The sequence below is a fragment of the Pinus tabuliformis genome, chromosome 2_1 (assembly GCF_031772625.1).
Source record: "Pinus tabuliformis cultivar Carrire ecotype Pingquan chromosome 2_1, CPIR1, whole genome shotgun sequence".
In the NCBI taxonomy this organism is placed as follows: Eukaryota; Viridiplantae; Streptophyta; class Pinopsida; order Pinales; family Pinaceae; genus Pinus; species Pinus tabuliformis.
Window position 1 is genome coordinate 495,408,164 of NC_142299.1, and position 25,942 is coordinate 495,434,105.

General features: G+C 41.2%; 1 protein-coding gene across 4 annotated transcripts in view; it reads left to right on the forward strand.

Annotated features, from left to right (window-relative positions):
* The window catches only part of LOC149201099 (microtubule-associated protein TORTIFOLIA1-like), a 126,389-nt gene extending 107,528 nt beyond the window's left edge, over positions 1-18,861 (forward strand). For 3 of the 4 annotated variants that reach the window (XM_089402858.1, XM_089402859.1, XM_089402857.1), the window contains 2 exons: positions 16,317-17,264; positions 18,266-18,861. In XM_089402858.1, coding sequence (XP_089258984.1) covers positions 16,317-17,264; positions 18,266-18,463 — 1,146 coding nt within the window. In that variant the 3' untranslated portion in view covers positions 18,464-18,861. The remainder of the gene's footprint in view (positions 1-16,316; positions 17,265-18,265) is intronic. The other variant, XM_089402860.1, reaches the window with a different exon arrangement.
* The last annotated feature ends 7,081 nt before the right edge of the window (positions 18,862-25,942 follow it).

Genomic DNA, 25,942 nt, shown 5'->3' on the forward strand with positions numbered 1-25,942 from the left:
TTATCATATCCTTGCTCTCTACTTGCAATTTTCAGGAAGACTACGCAGAGCATATTACACGACGATATGGGAAAGAAAGGCAAAGCACCTGCATCTGAGAAAACAGAAATGACTCCATTATTCACAGACACCACTTGTACTAGGGATGCAGGGATATCTACCTGGGAAGCCATGTACAGATTGTTAGAAGAGGAAAACCCGAGAATTATGAAGGTTACAGTTATCGCAGATGGACACGGCTCCTTTGAAGCATCCCTAACGGAGCTTGCATGTTCGTTTCTACACTGTATTGCAGCGAGGCCGAAGATACTCCCCTACACGGATATGGTGAAATGGATTGTAGATCACGTAGACATATCTGATAGAGAGTTCAAGATGGCCAATTAGCAATTTATGGGGTCAATTGCCCCACATAATCTAAGACGCATGTATCACTTGCCAGAACCGCAGGCTAGCTACAACAAGCAGTTTGTAGAGAAGTTTGCCAAGGAAAATGAAGACCTGGTAGAATGTATAAAGCACTGGCTGAACAACGAGGAAAGATTAAATAAGGATAAAAATGGTATGTACGCCACTGGCTCTCTTTCTTCTCCTTACTGTTTTGCTGCTGCAATGTTGTGTAGACTGTTTGGGAGGCCAGATATCAATAAGTTTTCATCAGAGTGGTTACCTCTATTGGATGCGGCTACCAATGCCACCATAATGGATTGGGCCCAAATTTTATCAGATAATTTAGCTTCTGCTATTTTAGCATATCGAACTAAAAGAAGTTTTACTTCAAGAGTTTATCCTCCATTCTTTTTGAGTGCCTATGTCATGGACGCCATTTGTTTTGTCTTCGATTTTCCTATTATGGGATGGAAGTGGACAGTACAGAATCCTCTTCCCATTCAGGTTTATCACAAAGTATTGTGGGAATCCAATTTCATCCCACATTTCTACAAAATCTGTCATGGAGTTATGCTCCCTATTTATAAAATGCTCTACAATAAAGACGCCCCAAGATTTTCCCCAGAAGCTGAAGTTGACATTCTTCCTGTGGGAAGGTGGTTTGGAGAGGAGTTGTTCACATACATCAGGGTGTTTGGCAGCATTGCTTCACCCCATGTACTTCCTTTTTATGTCCCCGATAAACTAATGGCTAGGGAAATAGCCTACCAGACCTGTGGCGTTGGGGGAATGAGCAAAGTGCTGAAAGATTCTGAAAAGGCCATTTGGCCTCAATTCCCTGTAGTATGCGAAGCTTTCGCATTATTTGACTTAGGTCATGCTTTTAAAGAGGTTGATAATATGCTATGTTTACAACTACCAAAGTTCCCAGGGAGGCAGTACGATCCCTTTGGTGTTGTAAAGAATTTTACTACAACGGTTAAAATAAAAGTGTTTACCAATGAAGAAGATCCCTTTGACGATGTCTTTCTATAGAATAACACTTTCAGAGAGGTTCTACATATGGCACAAATTCAATTTAACCAAGAAGAACTTCAAAAGTTTGACAATTATAGAAAACAGAGGTTAAAAAAGGTCCCTTTGGACCAATTTCTCATTGAACCAATAAGGGAGCCTACTCCCAGTGTTAGCATAAGTGGTAGTTCAAAAGAAGAGAAGTCTAAATCAAATTTCGAAAGAGAATCAACTGAAAAGTCCGTTGATCAGTCCAACAGTGAACACAACAGAAGTGAAGGGTTAGTTAAAGACACAACTCAATCTACTGAAAGGCCTGACCAGCAGGTTTTGTCCCTGAAACAAGTTAAAGTTCTCACTCCCCTTACAAAGACAACATAGCCACTTGCAGTGGATCTAGAAAGGGAATGGGAGAATTTTAATGAGTTAATCAACACTGAGGAACATAGTGCAAAGCCATTGACAAACCTAAGAGAGACAACCACATAAATGGTGGTAGAAGGGGCTACCAATACTCGGGAAACAGAGCATATTCCTGTTGCTTCATCATCTGAAATTGTACTAAAGATAGAGGAGATTCCTCCTCTAGATCTATTTTATAGCCTGCAACATAAGGATGTTGTCAGGAGGCAAAGGAAGAAAAGGAAAATAGATGCCATGCTCGCTCCAGAGGATGAACCTGTGGATGTTTTGGGGAAAGACCCAACTACAGACCCATCGGAAAATCTAACTAGGCTCTCTCAGATCGCAGGAGCCTATGCTTCGGCAACAATTGATAAATCAATAAACGTTCAAATGCTACTAAAAGAAAAGGAGGACATGATTTTGTTTTTAGAGCAGCAACTACAACACGTTAGCATTAGTCAAGAAGCAGAAACACAGCTAATAAAACTCCAACAAGACTTCCAGCAGATGCAATTGAATCATCAAAACAGTTTGGCCAATAAAGAAGAACAGTTACAAGCTATGATAGAACTGCATAAGGAGGATCCAAAGTTGGGGAATTTATCACAAAAACACTCACTCTTAATGCCCAGCTCTGTTGGAAATACTGAGAGGGGGGTGAATTAGTATTTCTTTTTTGTTGTTGTTCTTGTTGTTACCAAAATCACATATATATACATATGAAACACAGAAACATATAGTTGGAATTAATGCTTTTATTAACATAAAAACAGTGCAATGAAATAAATACAATATATATATATATATATAACTGGTTGCAATTAGTTGCCAAGCTCCAACTTGGACTTCAGTGAGGCTCCAACCTCCAGAGCACCAACTCTGTCTTGCAATAGTTCTGCGCTTAGGAGCATCAACTCCCAAGGATTTCAATCCTGTTTAGTTCAGAGGCTCCAACCTCTTGGGCTCCAACCTCAACCTGGTATCAACTGTTTTGCTGTAGTTTTCTGCACCCAACACTGCTCAGCTTCTGCCTTTCTCCAGTTCTCCTGCTTCTCTGGTCTCTCCTGCCTTCTGCCTGTTCTTCGGCTTTCTCTCCCACAGATTATACATTCAACAACAACCACTTCTCCTTGTGTTTCTGTTTTTATGTGTTTCAAGCACCTCTGACTAATCGTTTCCGCTTACACCGCCTCTTTGGCTTCCTCCTCCATCGCTGTGGCTTCCTCTGTGCTGTGCAAGTTCACCAACTCTTCTGGGGACACGTAGATTCATTAGAGAGATCTAAATAATCCATAGACAACACATCTTCCCGGTTAACTGTAACAACGCTCCTTTTGACAATGATTGTAGGCGCACACAGAGTTTTTCATTTTAATGGAGGTGTTATGCCCCAATTGCAATCTCCATCGCCATGATGCACCCCATTTAACTGACGTTCAACCTCCTGAATCATTGGAGCAGTTATCATAGGCCTTTCGGCCTAAAAAACCCTGTGTAATTCATAAACACAAATGTACAGGAATATATGAGAAACACAGCCAAAAAACTAAAGGGCGGACTTCAAGAATCCATACACCCGCATTAATACTGTATCGGATCCGCTCCTCCACAGTTTCATCGCAATCGGCCCCAAAACATTTTCCACATGATCCGCACCTTTTCCTTTCGAAACCAGAATGTCCTTGGAGAATGCCTAAACACCCCGAATCACCCCGCGAATCACCCTTTTAACTAGATCCGCCTGTTTTCCTTTTAAACAGAAATACATTGAAAAATACCCCAAAACACTGGTTTTTACCTTTTCCTGTTGGCGTGCTTATTGTACGTCAAAGTCAACGCACCAAGCATTTGTGACCGTTGATCTAGAGCGATGAGATCTGACGGTCCAAATCAAATCGCCTTATCGACGATCGGAGGTCCCAATGGGCTGCACTATCGGCGCTATTCCTTTGGTCCGATGCGATATCGCTGATCGCTATCGGTGACTTACAATGGCGCTACACATTTAATACACTCCTGCTCCGATATGCCGATGCGATATCACTGATCGCTCTCGGTGATTTACAATGGCGCTTCACACTTAATACACTCCCACTCCGTTATGCCAATGCGATATCGCTGATCGATATCGGTGATTTACAATGGCGCTTAACACTTAATACACTCCTGCTCCGATATGCCAATGCGATGTAAGTACCGGACCCGATTGGATCCCAAAACTCCCGTGCATATATTTTCGAGTCTGTTTTTCTGGATCCGCTAAGTGTTTAGTGTGATTTTCCAGTGTAAAAGGCTTTCGGCGGTGCGATAGGGAAATATGCAGATTGATGTAATCTCGGTTTCTACGGACCCGACAACGTCCAAAATCTTTGTCTAAAGGATTTGAGATCCAGATTCTCAATCCAACTGTGTTTTATGCCCGATACTTAATGTATTTGGGTTTTTCTGCCTTCTAAACAGTTCCATGGATGCGCCCATCAAACGATCCTTTAACACAATAATTCCATTAAAACATATGAAAAAAACACAGGTTGGCGCCTGTAAATGCATGCATATATGGCTTTAGATAGTGTATTTGTATGCATATAACTCTTTTGTGGCCCGATAGCTCTCGATAATATAAATGCACCCATTGCTCCTCTAATGGCTCTGTCTGCTTCCTCCGATGGTTGTTTGTGTCTTCTGTTGCTCTAATGGCTCTGTTCTATGTTAGCTCCTGTGGTGGCTATGTCTGCTCCTCTTGGCTCTTCCGTTAGCTCTGTGTGCTCTTTTAGTTCCTCTGGTTGCTCTGTCTGCTCCTCTAATATTGCCATATTGACATCAATGACAATCTATGTCCAACAAGCTCTTGCAACAGGAAGAAATACTCTGCCAGAAGATCTCGCAATGGAATTCCCATTGTGAAACAAGCGATAATATTACAAATCAAGTTGTAGACTTACGACTTGATTATGATTCAATTTTTAAGAAGGTTTCAGACTTCTTGAACTGGCAAAGATCAAAAGAAGGTAAAAGAGTTGAATTGCCCAGAATCGACGAATCACACAAAGAAATGTTATTTGCGAAATGGGATTCACAGCTTAAAGAAGCAGAACAGGCGATGGAAGAGGCAGCGACAATAGCAAATAGTGTCATTGAGTGCATAAATGAAAATCTGCACAAGGCCAATTTGATATCAGAGACTACTTCGGGCTTCCTCCCAAAGGCACAATAGCTTCAAACAAAGTGGAAACAAACAACAGAGGAAAAGGTAGAGGCGATTAAAAAGGTAAATAAGTTAAACTGGGACACATACTGGAAGTACTTGGTAAAGCCACATAGCCAATGGATGACCCTGAAATGCCTCATAACCTCTGCCGAGAAGATAGTGCCAGCGCTAGCTAATGTCGTATTTGCAGGACAGTTAAGAGCTGAAGTCGGCCAACCGACGCTCTTGAAACCGATGCTAGACATTTGCAATCTGAAAGATCAGATACAGAATTTATCATAGATATAGTTTTGTTTTGTTTTAGTTCATTTTTGCTTAAAATGAGGTAGGTGGTTTAAACCTCCTCATCTATTTTTGTAATATTTATTTTTAGATTTCATTAGAGTAGTATTTAAACCCCTCTCATGCATTTAGAGAGGGGTCTAGAGTTTTATCAAAAACAATTCTTCAGAACGTGCAGTTTGCCCCCCACTGAGGAGGTTTTGATAAAATGAATGGAACGAGATTTATTTTTATATGAGTTTGATGTCTGCTACTGAAATGCACTTTTGTACTCTTAGTGGATGTTGAGTTATTTGAAGATAAATCTATATTGTTGTAGCTCATGAGTAGAACTTATTACCAATGGTATTTTTATCTCCTGATACTTTTTACTTATGTGCCCAGTGATAAATATATTTTCAGTTATTGATATATGAAAGTTTGAATCTTTAGTTGTCATTATTGCACTTCTGTATGGTGATAACTTATCTTTTTATGCTGATTATATGAATAACTCTTATGTGATATGTTTCTCATAATTGTTTTGGCTAAATTTTTATATGAAACAATTCATTTTTAATGGATTCTTTTCTTGTGGTGATTGAATGATTTCTATTACCAATTGTTGTTAGAAATTATTTTAGATCGCATAAGTGAGACATCACTCCCGGTATAGTTTAAAGTTAGATGTTTTCTTTCATTAGAATAAATTGCATATAATAGTTAAAGGATAGATTAGATTTAGAACAAGCATTCACCGCATAAAACCCCAAAAAGAAAAACATCATTCCGTTAGTACACACATCATAAATATATTGGGAAACTAGTACCATCATTCCTAGTCGGAGCCACTATTCCAAACGGAAAAGGAGCTTCTTTAAGGTTCGGACCAGGTGGTTACCCCCCTTGTTGTAGACTCGATTTTTCGAGCCTTCAGTAGGTGGTCATAACTCATGGTTGCATGATCATGAACCTAGGAGCATCTCATCTATTGAAGAGTTCGTTGATGGCTTTCTTAGACATTTTCAAGTACACCCTGCATTAAGCATCCAAGAGGAAGCCTTCATCGAGCATCATCAAGACATTAAAATCTAGGTAATGAGCAAGAAGACGAGTCCTCCTTGGGTCCACATGATGAAAATGATGATGTTGAGGACACATGCCCTGGGGAGGATGAGTTTATGGAAAGTGATGTTGAGACCAACCTTACCTTTCTCAAGGATATTACTCGCGATGAATCCTCTTTTGAAAACCTTGAGAAAGATGATCCCATTAACCCCTTGGAAGATGAAATTGAAGATTATTTCCTCATTGAAAAGGAGAAATGGGAAATTGTTGGTCCTCAATTTGATTGTGCTCCCATTTACAACACCGATAAGGAGGATGAGGATGAGATTGGTCTTCCCTACCCCTCAGGCACCATTTATTATGACATACCCATTGATACCCTTGGGAAAGAGAATCTTCATTTTCCTTTGCATAAAGAGGGGAAGTTGGAAGTGATCAATTTTTCTTTTAGGAGAGACCCAATTTTTGATACTAAGGAAGTTGATAAGGCTCCCACTTCTCCTGAGTATGATTCTATGTTCAAATCACTTGAGCCTTTAGATTATGATTTTGGGAAAGCAAAACCCGTTGAATACAATACACCTTTCTCCCTTTTTCCTATTGGTCAACATCTTGAGTCTTCATCAAGTTATTCCCTCACCCCTAGTCATATGATCTCAAGGAACTGTGAGCCCTTCCCCCCTATCGAGTATAGTGTCAAGGAAAGACCCTTCATTGATTACACCTTTCCTCCTCGGATGCACCCTCAGGGTTTTGATCACTCCATAGCATCCCCTCTCCAATGCAATCATCATTTGCAACCTACTTGTGTTTCTCCATCTCGTCAACCTCCCTTTCTTACTAATTGTTGATTTGTGGTAACATTGGATTGTGCTCTAGCCATCAAAATTGGTGGAGAGGCTACGACACATAAGATATCCAAGACTCAGAAATGGTTTGGGGAAATTCCACCCGGTTGGAAAGATATTAAAATAATTAATATTTTTAATGGGGTTCCTAAGTCTAAACCTAGGAAAATTAAAATATTAATGGGTATTAATATAAAACTAGGTGAGAATGTTATAAATGACATGGATCAAGCCAAATCTAATCTTAGTCGTTGATTAGGGACTTAATCTCAGCCGTTGAAGACTCAATAGGAAAAGTATAAGAGGAGGCTTAAGTGTTAGTGGGAGATACACCAAATTGATCAGTCTGTTCGATTGTCTGGAGTGGGGTTTTGCTGAGAGAATTGAGCTAGTGATCCGTTGCAGCGAGGGGAAGTTCGGCACGAGGCCGAGAATACATAGCAAAGAGGCATAGATAGTGCCAGAGAGACAACGCAGAGCCTGGAGAGGCTGACGCAGAGGCAGCTGGGAGCTACGTAGAGGCTGAAGCGGCCAGTGTGGTGACGCAGAGGGTTTGAGGACTGACGCAGAGAGCCAAGGGGCTAATGCAGTGGCTTTAGTAGCTGTGTAGAGGCTAGGAGAGCTGACGCAGGGGCTTTAGTAGCTACGTAGAGGCTAGGAGAGCTGATGCATGGGCTTTAGTAGCTGCGTAGAGGCTAGGAGAGCTGACGCAGGGGCTTTAGTAGTTGCGTAGAGGCTAGGAGAGCTGACGCAAGGCCAAGAGGCAGCGTTGCGAAATTTTCGTGGGGCAGACTGAGTGCTGGTGAGTTGAGAGGGTGATGCAGTCCCTATCAGAGTGACTCAGAGCAGTGGACGCTGCCATAGTTGTTGTGGGATCGTTCATCCGGTGACTAATCAGCCGGAATATCTGTCTCCGAGGAGAGGTATTACTATCGAGGACATTCTCTGTTGGGTGAGCCATTTCTGGCACCCTAGTTGTATTCAGAAACTGCATAATAATAAAACCTTCATATCTGCTGCACCGGTTTTCCAGGGACAATTGTCCAAAAATAACGACGTCCCTTGTATGATTGTCTTAGTTATTTTAGTCGCTGATCTGTATATGTGTTAAGGCTACATTTGTGTTTCTTTTCGGTATTTATAATTATAAATAACTTGTGAATGAAAAGAACAAGTAGGATAAAATAAACTAAATAATGCAGTAGGGATTTCTGTCATGTCAGACTTAGAAATTTCAACATGGTATTAGAGCATTGCAGATCATAGGAGAACTGAAGCCACAAACAATAATCTGAAGTATTTGCAGCAGTAGTAGCGGTCCCGAGAGACAACGTTGTTCCAAAGAAGAAACAAAAGAGAAGAAATGACGTAGAGGGCTTGCGTCATCATTTCGAGCCAGCAGGTGGGTCAGTGCAGAGGCAGAGGGGTAGATCGAACCTACGCAGTGCTTGGTCATCTTTCTCAGCCAAGAAGGATCGACGTTGTGGCCAGAAGGAGTAGATTCTGTTGTTGCTAGGATTGCACAGAGCCTAAAAGGCTCAGTTTCTTCAATTGCCGGGGCGTGGGGCGTTGTGGGCGGATTCTGATTGAGAAGTTGGTGGGGTGTTGGTTCTGTCAGAACAGAAAAGTACTTAAGGAGACAGAACCAAGGTAGAGGGAGTCGCTACCTCGACGGATTTCTAGCCAAGAAATCCAGATCCGAGTTGCAGTTGCAAGGAGGATTGGAGAGGTGCGGTTCTACAGTTGGCCAGAGGATTTCCAGAAGAGAAATGAGGACTTAGAGGGTGATTTCCAGGAGGGAAGTCAAAACTCAGAGGGAGTCTAGAAGAGGAGTTGAAATGGCAGTGAATGGACTAAGGGATCAAGATAGGTTGGACAGGGCTTCCAACTTTGTCATCTAGAAGGCCAAGATCCTAGTAGTCCTGGATCGACATTGCATCAAGGACTTTGCCTTGAGAACCATGGCTATCTTGGTCGACCAACTGAGAACAAGAAGTATGAGGATGCAATGGCGAGGGCGAAGTGTATGATCCTTGACAGGGTCAAAGATCATGTCGTACCACATATTGCTGAAAAGAACACAGCAAAGGAGATGTGGGATACCTTGAAGATATTGTATCAGGGCTCTTCCGTGCAGCAGAAGATGCTATTAGAAAATCAACTGTGGTCGTATTAGATGCAAAAGGGAGAGCAGATAGATCCATTCCTTCTCAGGTTGCAGGAGATTTGCAACCAACTTACTTCCATGGGGTCTACACCGGATCTAGAATTTATGGTTAGGACTGCCCTGAATGTAGTCTCCAAGGAGTGGGAGACATTTGTCCAAAGTATTTTGGGCAGGGCTACTCTTCCAGGAGGTTGATCAAGGCAGGGAGTAGTGGCAAGGGAAGTCGAATCAAGAAAGAGGAGGAGGAGGATGCGGCTCTAGCATCTACGGGACAAGGGGAGAGCAAGAAGAAGGATATCTCCAAGGTGAAGTGCTTCCATTGTGGGGAGTTGGGACATTATGCATCTGAGTGTCTCTGGAAGAAAAACAAGGGAGAGGCCTTCGACTCCAAGGCAGCTCCAACTAAGGTAAAGAAATAGGTCGAGACTGATGACAACTGTGCCATGAGTGCTCATGCACCTCTAGAGAAGAGGTGGGGAGACATCGAGTTGTAGTCAGGAGGACTACAAACTAGGGGCAAGATCCTTGAGGTGCCCAAACTCTTGGATCATATCCGGATACAAGATCCCTTCATGACAGTAGCAGAATGATAGATGTCGGGTGGAGAAAAGTGTAGTGGAGTAGCAAGGCAGTGCTTGGATGTAGAAATCTGAGGCAGGGCAGTGGAGGGTGCAGCAATGCGAGAGACACAGAGTTGTATGCAGCAGTGTAGTGGCAGCATAGGGAGCATAAGATAGCAGCAGAGGCAGCTTCAGATTCACGTGGCTTCCAAATTGACTGGGATGTTAGTATTTGGGAGAAGTCAGTTACCTACTTCTTGGTAACTGAGTTGCAGTGCAGCAGTTAGTAGTGGCAGTGCTAGGGGCAGCATGGGCAACATATTGAGAGGGAGCTGCAGTATAGATGTAGCAGTGGTAGTGGCAGTGTCATGGGCAACAGTACAGGAAGCAGCAGTGCAGATGATGTGAGGTAGCAAGCCAAGCATCAACACAGGTATCGGTGTGGAGGATCAGTGTGATGTTTCAGTGATGGAGCATTACTAGAGCATAGTCCTCGCTAAGAGGGAGTGTTAATTTGTGGTATCATCGGATGTGCTCTAGCCATGAAAATTGGTGGAGAGGCTAACACACATAAGATCTCCAAGACCCGAAAATGGTTTGGGGAAATTCCACCCTGTTGGAGAGATATTAAATAATTAATATTTTTAATTGGGTTCCTAAGTTTAAACTTAGGAAAATTAAAATATTAATGGGTATTAATATAAAACTAGGTGAGAATGTTCTAAATGACGTGGATCAAGCCAAATCTAATCTTAGTTGTTGATTAGGGACTTAATCTTGGCCGTTGAAGACTCAACAAGAAAAGTATAAGAGGAGGCTTGAGGGTTAGTTGGAGATAGACCAAATTGATCAGTTACTTCGATTTTCTGGAGCAGGGCTTTGCTGAGAGAATCGATCTAGTGATCTGTTGTAGTGAGGGGCAATTCGGCACAAGGCCGAGAATACATAGTAGAGAGGCAAAGATATTGCCAGAGAGACAACGTAAAGCTTAGAGAGGCTGACGCAGAGGCAGTTGGGAGCTATGCAGAGGCTCAAGAGGCTAGTGTGGGTGACACAAAGGGTTTGAGGGCTGACACAGAGAGCCAAGGGGCTGACACAGTGGATTCAGTAGCTGCGTAGAGGCTAGCAGAGCTGACGCAGGGCCAAGAGGTAGCGCTGGGAGATTTTCATGGCGTAGATTGAGTGCTGGTGAGATGAGAGGGTGAGGCAGTCCCTATCAGAGTGACCCAGAGCAGTGGAAGCTGCAATAATTGTTGTGGGATCGTTCATCCGATGATTGATTAGCCGAAATATCTGTCTCCGAGGAGAGGTATTACTGCCGAGGACATTCTCTGTTGGGTGAGCCATTTCTGGCACCCTAGTTGTATTCAGAAAATTTCATAATAATAAAACCCTCATATTTGTTGCACTGGTTTTCCCGCATTGGGTTTTTCTAGGGACAGTTGTCCAAAAATAACGGTGTCCCTTGTGTGATTGTCTCAGTTATTTAAATTGTTGATTTGTATATGTGTTAAGGTTGCATTTTTGTTTCTTTTTAGTAATTATACTTATAAATAACTTGTTAATGAAAAGAACAAGTAGGAGAAAATAAAGCAGATAATAAAGTAGGGATTTCTGACATGTCAGACTTAGAAATTTCAACACTAATCATAACTCGATGAAGGCCATAAGCCATTACAGAAATAATGAGGACAATGGTAGGAGTGATATGACAGAGATTGCCATCCATCAGAAGTTTATGAGCTTCGTTGTTGACATCTCTATATTTTGGTTGCAAGAGAAGATCTAATGGACTAGATTACATCCTTTTCTTACCTTTTCTTGCATAATCATCCAAGTGTGGGCATCATATTTTCCCACATCCTGCCCACAACATCCTTCATGTGTTTGGGTTTGCATTCGCTTTGGGATTTGTTGCATGAGTAATCATATAGGCAGGCATATTTATATTGACTTGATGATATGTTGGTTGCACTAGATTTATGATTACACTTAATAATAGCTTCACCATATGAATGTTAGGGTAGGATACATTTCATGTTCTTTTTCGCATTAGAACTAACGTCATATGATTTTTCTCATGGTAGATAGATGCATATTTGCATATTTTATTTTCTATTGGTTTTATGGCCTAACACATAGCATGTGCGATCATAAGACGTCGCGAAAGCATGCTGCCTCGTGTTTTTCCATCTATTATATGTACAGGTGAGAGGTTTACAATAACCGAGAGATTGTTGGAGTTCTCATGACCTCCCATTCAAGTAGCTTCACCCACTTCTTCAAGAGATCATGTCCTAATTGGAGCCAGATGTTACCCACCATTTTGTGGGTGATATCCCAGGGAGATTTTTTTCTTTCTCCAAGATGGTCCTTAGCCGACAGCCAGTAACCTCTTGCAGCCACCAGTTATCTCATTGTGCCATTTCTTTGCCACTTGAGCCAGCCATGTGGTCCCTCACCCATTTTCCATGATTGTATGTTTGAAGGTGGGCCTCTTGAACCTAAAGGTATGCCCTGCCATTTGGTAATTGAGTATTTTAGTTTGATTATCATGGACACTTCTGGGCATGGATTAATGGGGGGATTCAACAGAAAGAATGGGTTAGGTCTGTGCCCTTGTCCCTAAACCTCTTTTGGATATTAACCTTATATTCTAGCCCCATGGGATCTCTTTTACCAACCATTTGACCTTAGGGATGGTATCTCATGGGAAACCTTGATTTTGGTTTCATGGTCTCGTTCCCTCATTCGCCTATATTACCCCCTTTCCACTCATTATTACCCCATTCATCATTTCTCCCACCTGGGTCCACATAGGGTTAGCACGCCTCTTCCCCTTGCCCATACCTTGGATCAGGCATGGAATGATGCCTTGAAGGTTGATGCAGCTAAAAAGAAAGATAAAAGCATATTTGACGACATTCAACAAAAAAAATGTGCCACAAAATGCAAAAGATGGTCGGGACAAACACATTTAACACGTGGGCAAAAGCCAATCCATGAGCTCTACCTCATCATCATGGCCATCACCCTAGTTCTTACGGGTTCTATGAACCTCCTTCACCATAAAGGAACCCATGATTGTCCCAACCCCTAGTGGGCAATGAACCGCCCTACCTTAAAAGGGGGTATTTATTGCTATATCTTATGCATCATGCTCTTACCCCTTGAGCCCTAAGTAGTTAATCAAATAAAATTGTAAAAAGGCAAAAGGCATATAAAGAAGGGCAGAAAAATCAAGTTCAGAGCACCTCATGTACCACGATTGCTCCTTCCTGTACATTATAAACCCAAGTGTGGACTTTCCTTTTATTAGCTACCCTTGTACCCCAGTATGTGGCCCAAGGTTGCCCCTTCTCATCCCCTACTTCATTCACCTATCTGTCACATGCCACCACCTTTTGAAGGATGCACCTTGAATATATTATGTCCTTGAGAAGTAAAAACCACCTAATAGGATTCTTGGTTAACCCCATTTGGAGTTTAGGAGACATTGATACATCCCGAAGCCCATTATGGAAGGGCGGGCCATTGTGAAATCCCCATCTGTGCTCCATGATTGGTAAGCTCATTTACTCGATTTCTCTAATGATTTGTTGTACTGGAAGGCTAGGGGATGCATTGGATCTTATACGGGATTGCAGATGGTCTCCATCTTGGGTTTGGTCTCCCTATACGGGGTCCTAATCCTCTAGAGGGCTACGTTGGCACATGTAGGGTGTGTGTTGAGAGCCATGGGCCTCCACAACAGTAGACAACACTCCATGGATCCCTGAGGATGGTCAAAGATGCTTGAGATACTCCCATTGGACAAGGAAGATGCACTTGGTTCATTTTTTTGCCCAGTCGGCCCCACAGATGTATCATGCACTTAGCAGCTAACCCATAACTTGTAGGACGATGTGGCATCCCGTACATCATCATCAGAGCCCTTGCAGATGATCTACATGCATCTTCAACTCATTTTGGAGACCCATGAGGTTATTGATGTGCCTCCACACCCATTGGGAGCACCAAAGGCTTATTGTTTGGAGAACAAGGGGCCAACCCCTTGTCCATCACTTCTGAGGGTCATACTCTTCATTATGGCACCCATGAACCTCATTAAGCCTCTTAGAGGGCCCTACAACATGCATAGATTATTATTTGACCTCTTGAGAGGCTTATTCTTTCATTTATGAGCTAGTTTGGTGGGTTTGTCACCAAAAGTTAGATTATTAGAACATTATTTTATTTTTGGGGCTTATGTAGGCCAAGGAGGCTAATTCAAACTCCTCATTAGTGTATAGATACAAGTGAGATGAGTTCATTTTCTCATCATCAATTTGGATTAGATCTCTTCTCTCTCTTGTGAATTTCGCACTTTTTCTTAGTGGATGAATTGGAGCTTTATGGATGAGTTTTGATGTGTGGATATTGGTCTATCTTCTCTTGGATCTTCTCTATTGTCCATTGTGAATGGTTGGATATACTCTGTTACATGTAAGTACATGCTTTTTGATGTTATTCTTCTTTAATTTTGTCATATACATTGGATTGGGATTTTCGCTGTTCTAGGGCTAATTGTTGCATGCATTTACTTCTTAAAATTGTGGAATTTGTCTCTATTATAACATCTCTCAATGTATGGGCCATGTAATATGAACGAAATCACCTAGGGGTAATTCTATCAAATAATTTGTTCTTGATAAGCCATTCATTTTGCACATCGAAGTATAAAAGTTGCAAGGTTGCTTCTTCTTGACCTAGAAGGCAAGTGAAGTGATCGTGAGGCCTTCTTGACTGGGGAACCAAGAAATCCTACTCATACTCATCATAGAATCCATTCTCCCAAAGAAAAAGCATTGTTCCTCCTCTGGTGATCACTTTAAAGTTTATTTCTTTCACCTTCCCCTCTTTTTCTAGGCCTAGCCTATATAGGTCACCTAGGGCATCAATTATCTCACAATCTAGGCATCCAAATACTTTGATTTTTGGTCCACAACTGTGCTGGTGTGTCCTAAAGAAGCCCTCCAAATTTCATGAGATTCCAATGGTTGGATCTTCAGATATCACAGTCCCTAGCTTGAAGACCAATTCTTACCCTTGGTTTCCCTTAAGCTAGAAACCTCACTGGGATCCTTGCATTGCCTTTTATAGAAAATTCATTCCTTGATCCCTTTCCCCTCCCTAATTAGTTCAAGTATATCATTGGTTGCTAAATCCTATCCTCTTGACCTTACCTCGGATCCTCTTGCTCTCGCATGGTCCCATGTACTATCAAGGTTAATTCTTCAAATATCCCCTGGAACCAAAGTTTCCACTAGAATTCTAGAGCTTAGGGATCTCCTTTATAAGACACATACTCAAAACCTAACCCTTGAAATTCTCTCCAAGCCCTTCCTAGAGAGCCTTCCATCTTGTCTTCCAAGACGAGCAAGCCACAATCTTGAGCCTCTCTTGTGAATAGGCTTCTAGGATCACCCTTCATCCTATCTTTGATCTATTAATCTTTGTGATCCTTTATCATACCGGGTCTCCTCCCATCGGTGAAAGTCCATAAAGAGTAGGGAGCTTTTGCTGAGGTGACTCATTGTTTCCCTTGACATTGCAATTGTCCCTTTAGGATTCCCTCCTAGGACACCTGTTAATTTGAGTGGTAACAGGGCCGACTTGGTCTTGGAGGATAAATTGACTTTCTAGACTTAAAAAATAATAATTTTCCTTTGTTACATCAAGTCCAAATGGGACTATAATACATGGCAAAAAAATTTATTTGACTCAACAAGCCCTAGAAGTATGAAGAACATGCTTTTACTTAGACTTTGAGCATGAAACCCATGCTGGAATAAATAAAAATTATTTTTCTCTCTTTATATAAAATATACAATGTCACGATTACAATAGTCATTATGAAGACCGAATCTAGTTACATTCTCAACAAAATTCTCATAAATTTAGGGGGGAAATAACAATCAGTGACTGGAATGCTAGTGGGGTTCAACTATGATATTCAGTTTTGTTCCTTTATGCTGATATTGAAGCTCCCTTGCATTCATTAAGCGATTCTCATGTAAAGGGTATGCTGCATAGCTACAAATCATGTTTACGATTTAGAGGGTTCGGAGGCACAGCATCAAATCCCTAAGTTTCAATCAACTGGTATGTTTCAAAGGTTGAGGTTATAAGCTTTTTACTTTTTAGTATGTTCCAACTTGGAATGAGTTTCATTTGACACCATCAAACTGATGCTTACATCTTTGTGGAGAAGCTTTGCAACCCCTTAGTTTGCCTTTGTTTTCGACATTTTATAGGAACACCCTTACATTTAGAAGGAATAACCGCTAAAAGGACACTGGATAGCACTTTACTGGATATCAACTGAAAATTAAATGCATTTTCTCTATTTGCAGGAATTGATACAGAGATCCCAGGATGGGATGGCTTCCATAGAAAACAGATTGCAAGTTCTTGAGCGAATGGTAGAAGATATGTCTAGAGATGTAGCTATTTTAACTGGAAGACAAGGCAACAGTCCCATGATGGGGTTTGAGAATGCACCTAATAGGTCCTTGCAAAAGAATTATGCAGCTTCTGATCATTCAAACCCCAAGTACGGGACAGGGAATGAGGGAGGTTCCACTTTTCCAGAAAGGTTTTCTTCATTCAATGACATTCAAAGTGCAAACAGGAGAGCGAGAGAATCTTCATTGGGGTTGTCTAATGCTGGTACAGATATGTGCAACAATCAGGCACATGAAATTGCTAGAAGTGATCAAGTACTGGAAGGGCAGAACATTTCTAGAAGAGATAGGCATGGTGTTTTGAATCAGGGCAGGTCATCAAGAAATGGTAGTCATAATGGAAACCAGTTTGCCAATACAAGAGGTTGGGACAGCAGGGTTGGACATATCAGGCTTGGAGAAGGCCCTTCAGCTAGAAGTGTTTGGCAGGCTTCAAAGGATGAAGCAACTCTCGCAGCAATAAGGGTAGCTGGAGAAGATGCAGGGGCCTCAGAAGTGGAGGCACTTCCAGAGTCATTTTCTTCTAGAACCTCATCCAGAGTAACTAATCCTCAATCAAATGCTGAAGGAATGCAATATAAAAGTGGAAGAGGAATGGGACAGTTTTGGACATTATGGAGTCGGGCAATGGAATGTCTGCACTCTGGGGATATTGATCAAGCCTATGTTGAAGTACTATGCACAGGGGATGAGGTGCTACTGGTGAGATTGATGAATCGGACAGGTCCAGTACTAGACCAGATTTCGACAGGGACAGTGAATGATGTTTTGCATGCTATTGGACAATTGCTACAGCAACAAAGCTTCTTTGATTTTGGAATACCGTGGATCCAACAAGTATGTATGGTTTCACACCTAGAAGACTTTGTTTATTACTCAACATATTTGCCGGCTAATAGTATCAGACTGCCCTGCTGAAATATTTTGTTGATAATGCTATCATGACAAGCTATCCTTGAGAACATGCCCTCATTTTCTCCCTACAAAATAGGTAAAACTATAAAATCTTAGTTTCTTTTCTGTTTCTTCTTCCTGCTGGCTGACCATCACAACTGCCTAGCTATAAGCAATAGCCTGATGTACTTCCTGACACCTGAGTCTCCAGTCCTCATCAAACAGGTTGCCTGCCATTATATTTGCATCACTTTAGATATGTTTTATACTACTCATTATCCCCCTTCTATCCAACTATCCATCTGCTGTGTTTATTTATATTAAGGTTATCTTAAATGCCATAAGTTGTTTTGATACTTGAGATTTCCATACTAATAAATGCCGGATTCTTTCTTTATCCAAATAAATATCTATGTCAATTTGACTTTTAGAAGTTGTGTTGGGAAATTGGAAAAGTTAGGGTTGTGCAACCAATCACAATTACTAGTAGCATGGAAGCACCTCTACTAAGCACAAAATGTTCCTCATAATACTGATCTATGTCGTGTGTAAATCCACAAACTCTAGAGGCCATTACAACTATTACAGTTGTTTAGAACTGCAATTTTTAAAATGACCAACTTTTTTGTAAAGTGTGTATATCTTCAATGCTCTGCTCAATCATCAAGGAAAATTCTATTTTGTAGTTACTGAATAGCTTGTTCCTCCATTGCTGTCTAGGTTGTTCCCCCATATATTCCTGCCCAGCGGTCTTTTTCAATTCAATTGTAATAGATTAATGATTGCTTAAGTTGGCCTGCAGTATTTCTGATTGCCACTAATTTTATTAGCTTCCTTCAAAGCCAAAATTTCAACTAACTTTTCCTGATGTAATTTCCAGATCGAAATAAATAACCAGCAGAGGAGTTGCATTTTAAGGGCCTAACCCTTTTTTCCATTGACAGGTTTCAAACATGATTTCTGAAAGTGGTCTAGATTGCCTGGAACTTTCCCTTGAAGCAAAGAAAGAACTTTTACTATGCCTCCAAGAAGCTTCAAGCATGGACCTACCTGGGGGCTGGGATGGTAATACTATGGATGAGCTTTTTCATCAGTTGTCAAACGCATGGTCTATTGACTTCCAGAATGTGTCTAGCAATTAGGTCAACAAACACAACATATTAATGAGGGTAGAGAAAATTCCTATTTCGATTTAAAGAAAAAGGCTGATTGTAAATATGTTTTCTACTTATGATTCTTTGCTCTTCAACTCCAATTATTGCGTGTTTTAGAAGCACCACTACATTTTTTGTTTCCTCTTGGAGATGCAGTTCTGAGGCCAAGTTAGTGATATTAAATTCTTCTAAATCTATTTTAATCATACTAATAAATCTATCCACTTGTATCAACTGGGGATAGAAATGCTATATAAACTTCTTGTCTGGTTTCCTATGACAGAAGAACATATATTTACTAGAGCACTCTCCTCTACAGCACGTCACTTCAAATTTTGGAGGAATTTGAAGAAAATGATCAGCAATGTTGGTATATTGGTCTAGCTAGAGAATGTGTGTTTAGATTTATCTTTCTGTTTATGGCATTAGTCCTTCATATTTCCAGTTTTTTATTGACCTTTTCCACCTGTCTCAGACATTACAATTGTTTGTTTATGACACTAGAAAAGAGTGTCTGGCACTTATCCTGAAGGCTTCACTTTACTATGTATTGCATTTTTACCCGGATTAAGTCTATTCTCAAGATCAATTGTAGATTTATTGGTTTTACTTTGTCTAGTTACTCTAGAATTCAAATAAAAACTTTGAATGCTTACAAAAAAATCCACAGGATTCATTCTATGAACTGGAATGAACTGATTTAAAACATACATCATAAGATTCAGGTCACGTGAAGAGCTAAAAAGGAAATTCATACAAAGAGGAGAGATACAGAAACTTGGAATAAGAACCATCTAAAAGAAACTGAACATCCTGAAACCTCATACAAGTTGATTGATTTTACAGCTTCTCTGCATAGAACACTTGTAACTATTTGTCTATCCAAATCTTGGCAAGCAACTGACTCTTGGACAGATAATGCATATTAATGTTTTGTAGCGCTCAAAATCCAAGTAACCCTATGCTCCAACACTAACGAAACATAATGTAGTAATAAATGATGTAAAGCCTATCTTCCAACATTGATGAAATATAATGTGGTAATAAGTGATGTAACACCTCCTATTAAGTTAACATTTACTGTTAGGGAGTTTGTTGGTGTGCAAAAGGCAGACCCAGGTTTTAAATGAACCAGCCAACAAAGCCCCTTAGTCACCGGCCCTTTCGGTATCAACTGCCATCTGAAGCATCTTATGATGGACTGCAGGAACATGGACAGTTCTATAGTGATGGAGGAGACATAGAGGCTATGCTATCACTATCATTCTCAGTATAAAAGAAATTTTAAGTATACCCCTAATTCGTGCAATAAATCAATCATTAACAGAGTATAACAGATAGATCAGATCATTCACAACATAATGCGCACCAATAAACAATGACCCCAAACAATGATTTGTATTACTTCTGGAAAATACTTCATTACATTGCAATTGTCATGGCTCACTAGCCTAATCCATCAAGTTACAACACGAAAATACATTCTATTTCTAAGTCTATCTTCGTGTATCCCCTACCTATTACATTGCGGCTTTAACTATTTATAAGTTTACATTGGGGCACAAAGTCGACAAACAACCTACTTTTACTATGGACAATTCTTATTACCATGGGAAAAAACCAACAAACTTGCCTAAAGTCTTTCCTTCTTCTCCGCGTTCCACGCACTGACCCTTAGTCATCTTTCCCGCGTAGAATCCTTCTGCATGATGCTCCTCTGCATATATCACAAAATCCTTCCTCAAAATGCTGCTCCAATAGGGCCCCAACACTCACCTGTGGCTCCTCCCGAGCCACTCAGTTTGTCTACTATTCCTTGCCGCTTCCATCATCGCAATGAGTCAGTTTCACTGTTTCTATACTGGATTCAAAATTTAGTACACTAATCCTCCTGCTATTCTTTCTTGCGACACTTTCCCTCGAGGTTGCAAGTATTGGTTCTTGCACCTCTCTTTTCTACAAAGATCTGCGTGCCACCTTTCAGTGCATGTAGGGCCGAGTCCTTTTGAATGATGCAATCCATGCAACTTCAGCTATCTCGATGTTTCTTGTTGGTAATGATACTTCACTGCGGGTTAGGTGCAATGTCCCCATGAGCTCTTCAAACTATTGTTGTGCTAAGTTTCTTCAATGACACATATTCTTTTAACATGCCACTCTGCATTGCATTATTCAGAATTGGTGCTTTTGTTGAACTTTCTACAGACTGCGTAAGATCTACAATTGCACTTAATGGCTTAGTTTTGGCCTTATTCTTTGATACTCATCTTCTGATGATTGCTACTTGGAATTTCTAGCGCACTCTCACTTTGCAATTCTCAAGCACTCTAACTTCCTCGTGTCACTCTCAATTCTCCATTTTTTGTGGACACAATGAATTCGTTCAATTGTTTCTCTAAGATTTATAAACTGCTTGCCATGCAGCGATATAATTTGAAATTTGTCCAATCTGATTTGATGTTTGCTACATTGAACAACTTCTTGTCATTATAGTTTACTCATTTGACCATTGATGAAGTGGCTTTTCAATCCTTCCATGGTCTCCATTTGACATGGGTTACCATGACATTTCCCAGGACTTCGTCTGTTTTTGGCTCTTAGTTTTACTCGCGCTGAAAAAAAATCTATCACCTTAGCACCTACTTGTGATATGATCCTACCTTCATACTTGTGCGCAATTCCTTGTTTACTCATAAAAATACCCCCCCCCCCCCCCCCCCTCCCATCTCTCTTTTTCTTTTTTTCTACGTGGATCCTTTTATTGCATAGTGGTTTGATGGCTCCTATAGAGTTTCAACTGGCTTCCATTGATGAATCCTTCAATAGGTTCCCCATTGAGTTTCTTTAATTGGACAACTCTTGCCTCTTTCACGCATTAGATTATATAAGGACCCAACCAATGCATCTGAAATTTCCATAGATTAAATTTACTGTCAAAGAGTAGAACCAAATCTCTTAGATGAAACTTCTTCTACTTTATGCACCTATTATGCCAAGCATTTTCACACGCTTTCTGAACATTTTGATGGAATCCCACCACTGCGCTATCTTCCTCCAACTGTAAGAGTTCTGACAACCTTTTCTCTGTTGTGCCTCTATCTATTAAATTAGTTAAGGCAACAATGCACAAACTGGGCACTATGAATTCCATAAGCATTACTGCTTCCTGCCCATATACCAACCTGAAGGGTGTTTGTCCTGTCAGCTTCCTACATGTTGTCTTATATGCCCATAACATTTTTGGAACTCGTAAATCCCAATCATCTCTGTTTGCATTGCAAACTTTTGTTAGATTTTTTCCATAATTTTGTTAAAAGCTTCGATAGTGCCATTTTCCTGTGGATGATAGGGGGTGCTCTTTTGGTGATAAATATGAAATTCCTCTGTCAGTGCAACAATCGGCCTGTTCAAAAAATGAGTACCTTGATTTCTCATCAGTATTTTGGGACATCCAAATCTCATTATTATGTTTTCAAATATAAACTATGGGGTTGTCTCTGCACTGCAGCCATGGATAGGTTCTGCTTCTGCCCATATGATAAGATAATCTATGGAAGTTATTATGTACCTCACTCCAAATTTCTTTGCCAGCTGGTTGATTAGTCTGATGAAGTCTATTGCCCATTTTTCAAATGCATGCAATGTCCGTGGACATAATGGCATCTCATCCCTCCTAGAAGGATTTCCAACTCTTTGATATACATCACATTTTTGGCAAAGATCCTTAACATCATTGTGGAAAGTGGGCTAACACAATCCTGCATGGCAGCCTTCCTACGCATAATGGCCTCCTACAACTCCTTTGTGTGCTTCCAACAATATCAATGGCCTCTCACGTTCCAACACACATCTCCGAAGGATGCCATCTACACCAAGTTTGTGCAGGCATCTTGCTATTAGTTGGTGTTGGCACGAAAATGACAACGCTAACATTTTCACCTTACCCAGAGGGCAAGGAGTCTCACCCGAGGCATACCGCGTTCGAAGTTAGATGGAGTTGGGAGGGGTATCTGCTAGTTTTAGCATCGGATGTGATCTAGCCATGAAAATTGGTGGAGAGGCTAAGGCACATGAGTTCTAAAGAACCCAGAAACCATTTGGTGAAATTCGACTCGGATTGTATTTTATTAAAATAATTAATATTTTTAATGGGGTTCCTAAGTCTAAACTTAAGAAAATTAAGGTATTAATGGGTATTAATCAAAATATGGGTGAGAATGTTCTAGAAAGCGGATCAAGTAAATTTTTTAATCTTAGCCATTGATTAGAGACTTAATCTCGGCTGTTGAAGTCTCAACGAGAAAAGTATAAGAAGGAGGCTTGGGGTTCATTCAAGAACACATCAAGAGAACGAATTGATCTAGAGTTCAGAATTTTTGGGGGTTGGAAGCTAAGAAATTCGAACTAAGTGATCATTCTGTAGTAGAGGGGCAGGGATAGTTCGGGAATACTGGGTAGAGAGGCCAAGAGCTACCATTGGGGGCAGTGCAACACTTAGAAGGACTGACATTGGGCCAGTCTAGGCCCACGCAGGCTTGATGCAAAGCAGAAGGGCTAGCGCAAAAGTGAGGTTGCCTTCACGCAGAAATCCGGAACTGTCAGGGAGCTGCCAGAACAGTCGAGAGAGGTTGACGGAGAAGCTCCAAGAGGCAGAAGAGATAGCGTAGGGCTGACGCAGGGTCTATGCAGGGCCAACACAGAGATAGTCAGGGGTTTGCCAACTCTGCTATCGGATCAGTCGAAAATCGCTGGGTGAAGTGAGGTAATCTCACTCAATTTTCCGCCATTATATTTTTCTCTGTAACTGGATTGTCGGTAGGGCATCCGACATTGTATTTAGAATTAGTGCTTAATAATATAGAACCCTCAGAGCTACTGCACTGATTTTCCTGCATTGGGTTTTTCCGGGGACTATTTTGTCCAAAAATGACGGTGTCCTATGTATCTTGTTCTTTGCTCAGTTTCTTGTTTCATGTAATCAAATTAAATTGGTGAGGCTGCAAAAGTAATTCACTTCAATATTTTTCAGATTATAACTTGACAATGTATACTAAAATCAAGTAGGAGAAGTAAATTTAGTTTTGTTGCAGTAGGGGTTCCTTGAGTATCGCAATTTTTGCATGGTATCAAAGCATTGATTTTGAAATAGGAAGCGCAGATCCAGCGCTCAACAGAGAGGCCAATAGCTGCATTTGGCAACAATTCGAATCCCCTTGAAGGGATTGTGCAGTCCTTGCCAGGAAAGCAGAGATTCTGAGGAAATCTCTCTTTGAGAGAGTCGACAGTGAGGTACAATTTTTGGTTTGTGAGCTTGCAGAGGTAGAGGGAGTGACGCAGAGCCTCAGCGCAGTGCTTGAAGGGTGCAGTTTCTGCCAGGGCAGAAATCCATAAAAAAAGAGCAAAGATACATAGAAGGGGAACTTTCTCCTCAAAGGAATTTTCTCGCCAAAAGCCTGAATTTTTCACTTGCCGAGAAGCAAACTAGTGCTACGCAGTGACTAGAGGAGCCAATTCGACAATTTGGGTGAGATGGCATCACATGGGCTCAAAGATCAAGACAGGTTGGAAGGAGCCTCCAACTATGTCATATGGAAGACCAGAATCTTTGTTGTTCTGGAGGAGTTCGATCTTGAAGCTTATGTCAAGAGCGTTGTGGTTGTTCCTGTGGACAATGATCAGAATAAGTACAAGGCCGATCAGGAAAAGGCAAAGAGGTACATACTCGATGGAGTTCGAGATCATGTGGTCTCACACTTGCAAGGCAAAGATACAACCTGAGAAATGTGGGAAGCTTTGTCTTCATTGTATGAAGGTTATTTTGAACAACAGAAGATATACTTAGAACAAAAGTTGCAGTGGGCATTGATGCAAAAGGGAGGGGTTAACTCCTATCTTCAACGTCTTTAGGAGACTAGAGACCAGAGACCAGTTTGCTGCAATGGGGTCTACTCAGTTTACTGCAATGGTAAGGACGACACTGAATGGAGTCTCGGATGAATGGCTAGTCTTCGTCCAAAGTATATTGGGCAGGGAAAGACTACCTTCATGGGAGGAGATGTGGGAAGCCCTTCAACAGGAAGAATTAAGGAGGGATCTGGTTAAGGTTGACCTCAATGGCAGTAGTGGGAGTGGCACAAAGACCAAGGAGGAGGAGGAGAACGCAACTCTAGAATCAAAGGGATAGCAGAAGCAGAAGCGGAAGAAGGACATTTCAAAGGTGAAATATTTCAGATGTGGCGAGATGGGCCACTTTGCATCCCAGTGCCCTTTGAAGCAAAAGGATAAGGATGAGAAACATGATCCTAAGGCTGCTCCAGCAAAAATTGATGAAGATGAGTTTTCGATGAGTGCCCAAGCATCTCCAGGAGGGAAATGGGGCAATATAGAACTATAGTCGGGAGGACTACATGTGGGTAGGATCCTTGAGGAACCCAACTCTTGGATCAATTCCTTGCTATGGGAGCTCGAGATTCAGAAGTAGCGAGATGGACTTAGTGTCAGATGATGCAGTGGGTTGGTTGGAGAGACAGATGTAGTAGCCTGAGACCAGAGACTGATTAGCACAAAGCAATGTTGCCAGTAGTGCAGATGGTGCAGTGCAGAAGTCAGCAACAACATAGAATATTCAAAGGGTCAGAGACTAGTAGTAATCAGATTCCAACATTCACATGGTATTATGTTGAACATAGTCAGTTCAGTAATTTTGGGTGTTTTTCAGTTGCTTCTCTTAGAAATAGAGTTGAACTACGAATGCAGTGTTAGTAGTGGTAGTGCTAGTGGCATCGCAGATGCATCATTTGAGAGGAAGTTGTAGTATAGATGTAGCAGTGGCAGTGGCAGTGTCATGGGAAGTAGTACAATAGCAGCAGTAGCATAGTGTTGATGGCAACAAAAAGTGCGCAAAGGAGATGCTTCAAAGACAAAGTAGCATGCAGTTGGACATTGTTGCTAGAGCACATTCCTCGCTAAGAGGGAGTGTTAGTTTTTGGTAGCATCGGATGTGCTCTAGACATGAAAATTGGTGGAGAGGCTAAGGCACATGAGCTCTAAAGAACCCATAAACCGTTTGGTGAAATTCCACCCGGATTGTATTTTACTAAAATAATTAATATTTTTAATGGGGTTCTTAAGTCTAAACTTAGGAAAATTAAAGTATTAATGGGTATTAATCAAAATATGGGTGAGAATGTTCTAGAAAGTGGATCAAGTCAAGTTTTTAATCTTAGCCGTTGATTAGAGACTTAATCTCGGTCGTTGAAGTCTCAACGAGAAAAGTATAAGAAGGAGGCTTGGGGTTCATTCAGGAACACACCGAGAGAACGAATTGATCTAGAGTTCAAAATTTTTGGGGCTTGGAAGCTGAGAAATTTGAACTAAGTGATCATTCCGCAGTAGAGGGATAGGGATAGTTCGGGAATACTGGACAGAGAGGCAGAGAGCCACCAGTGGAGGTGACGCAGCACCTAG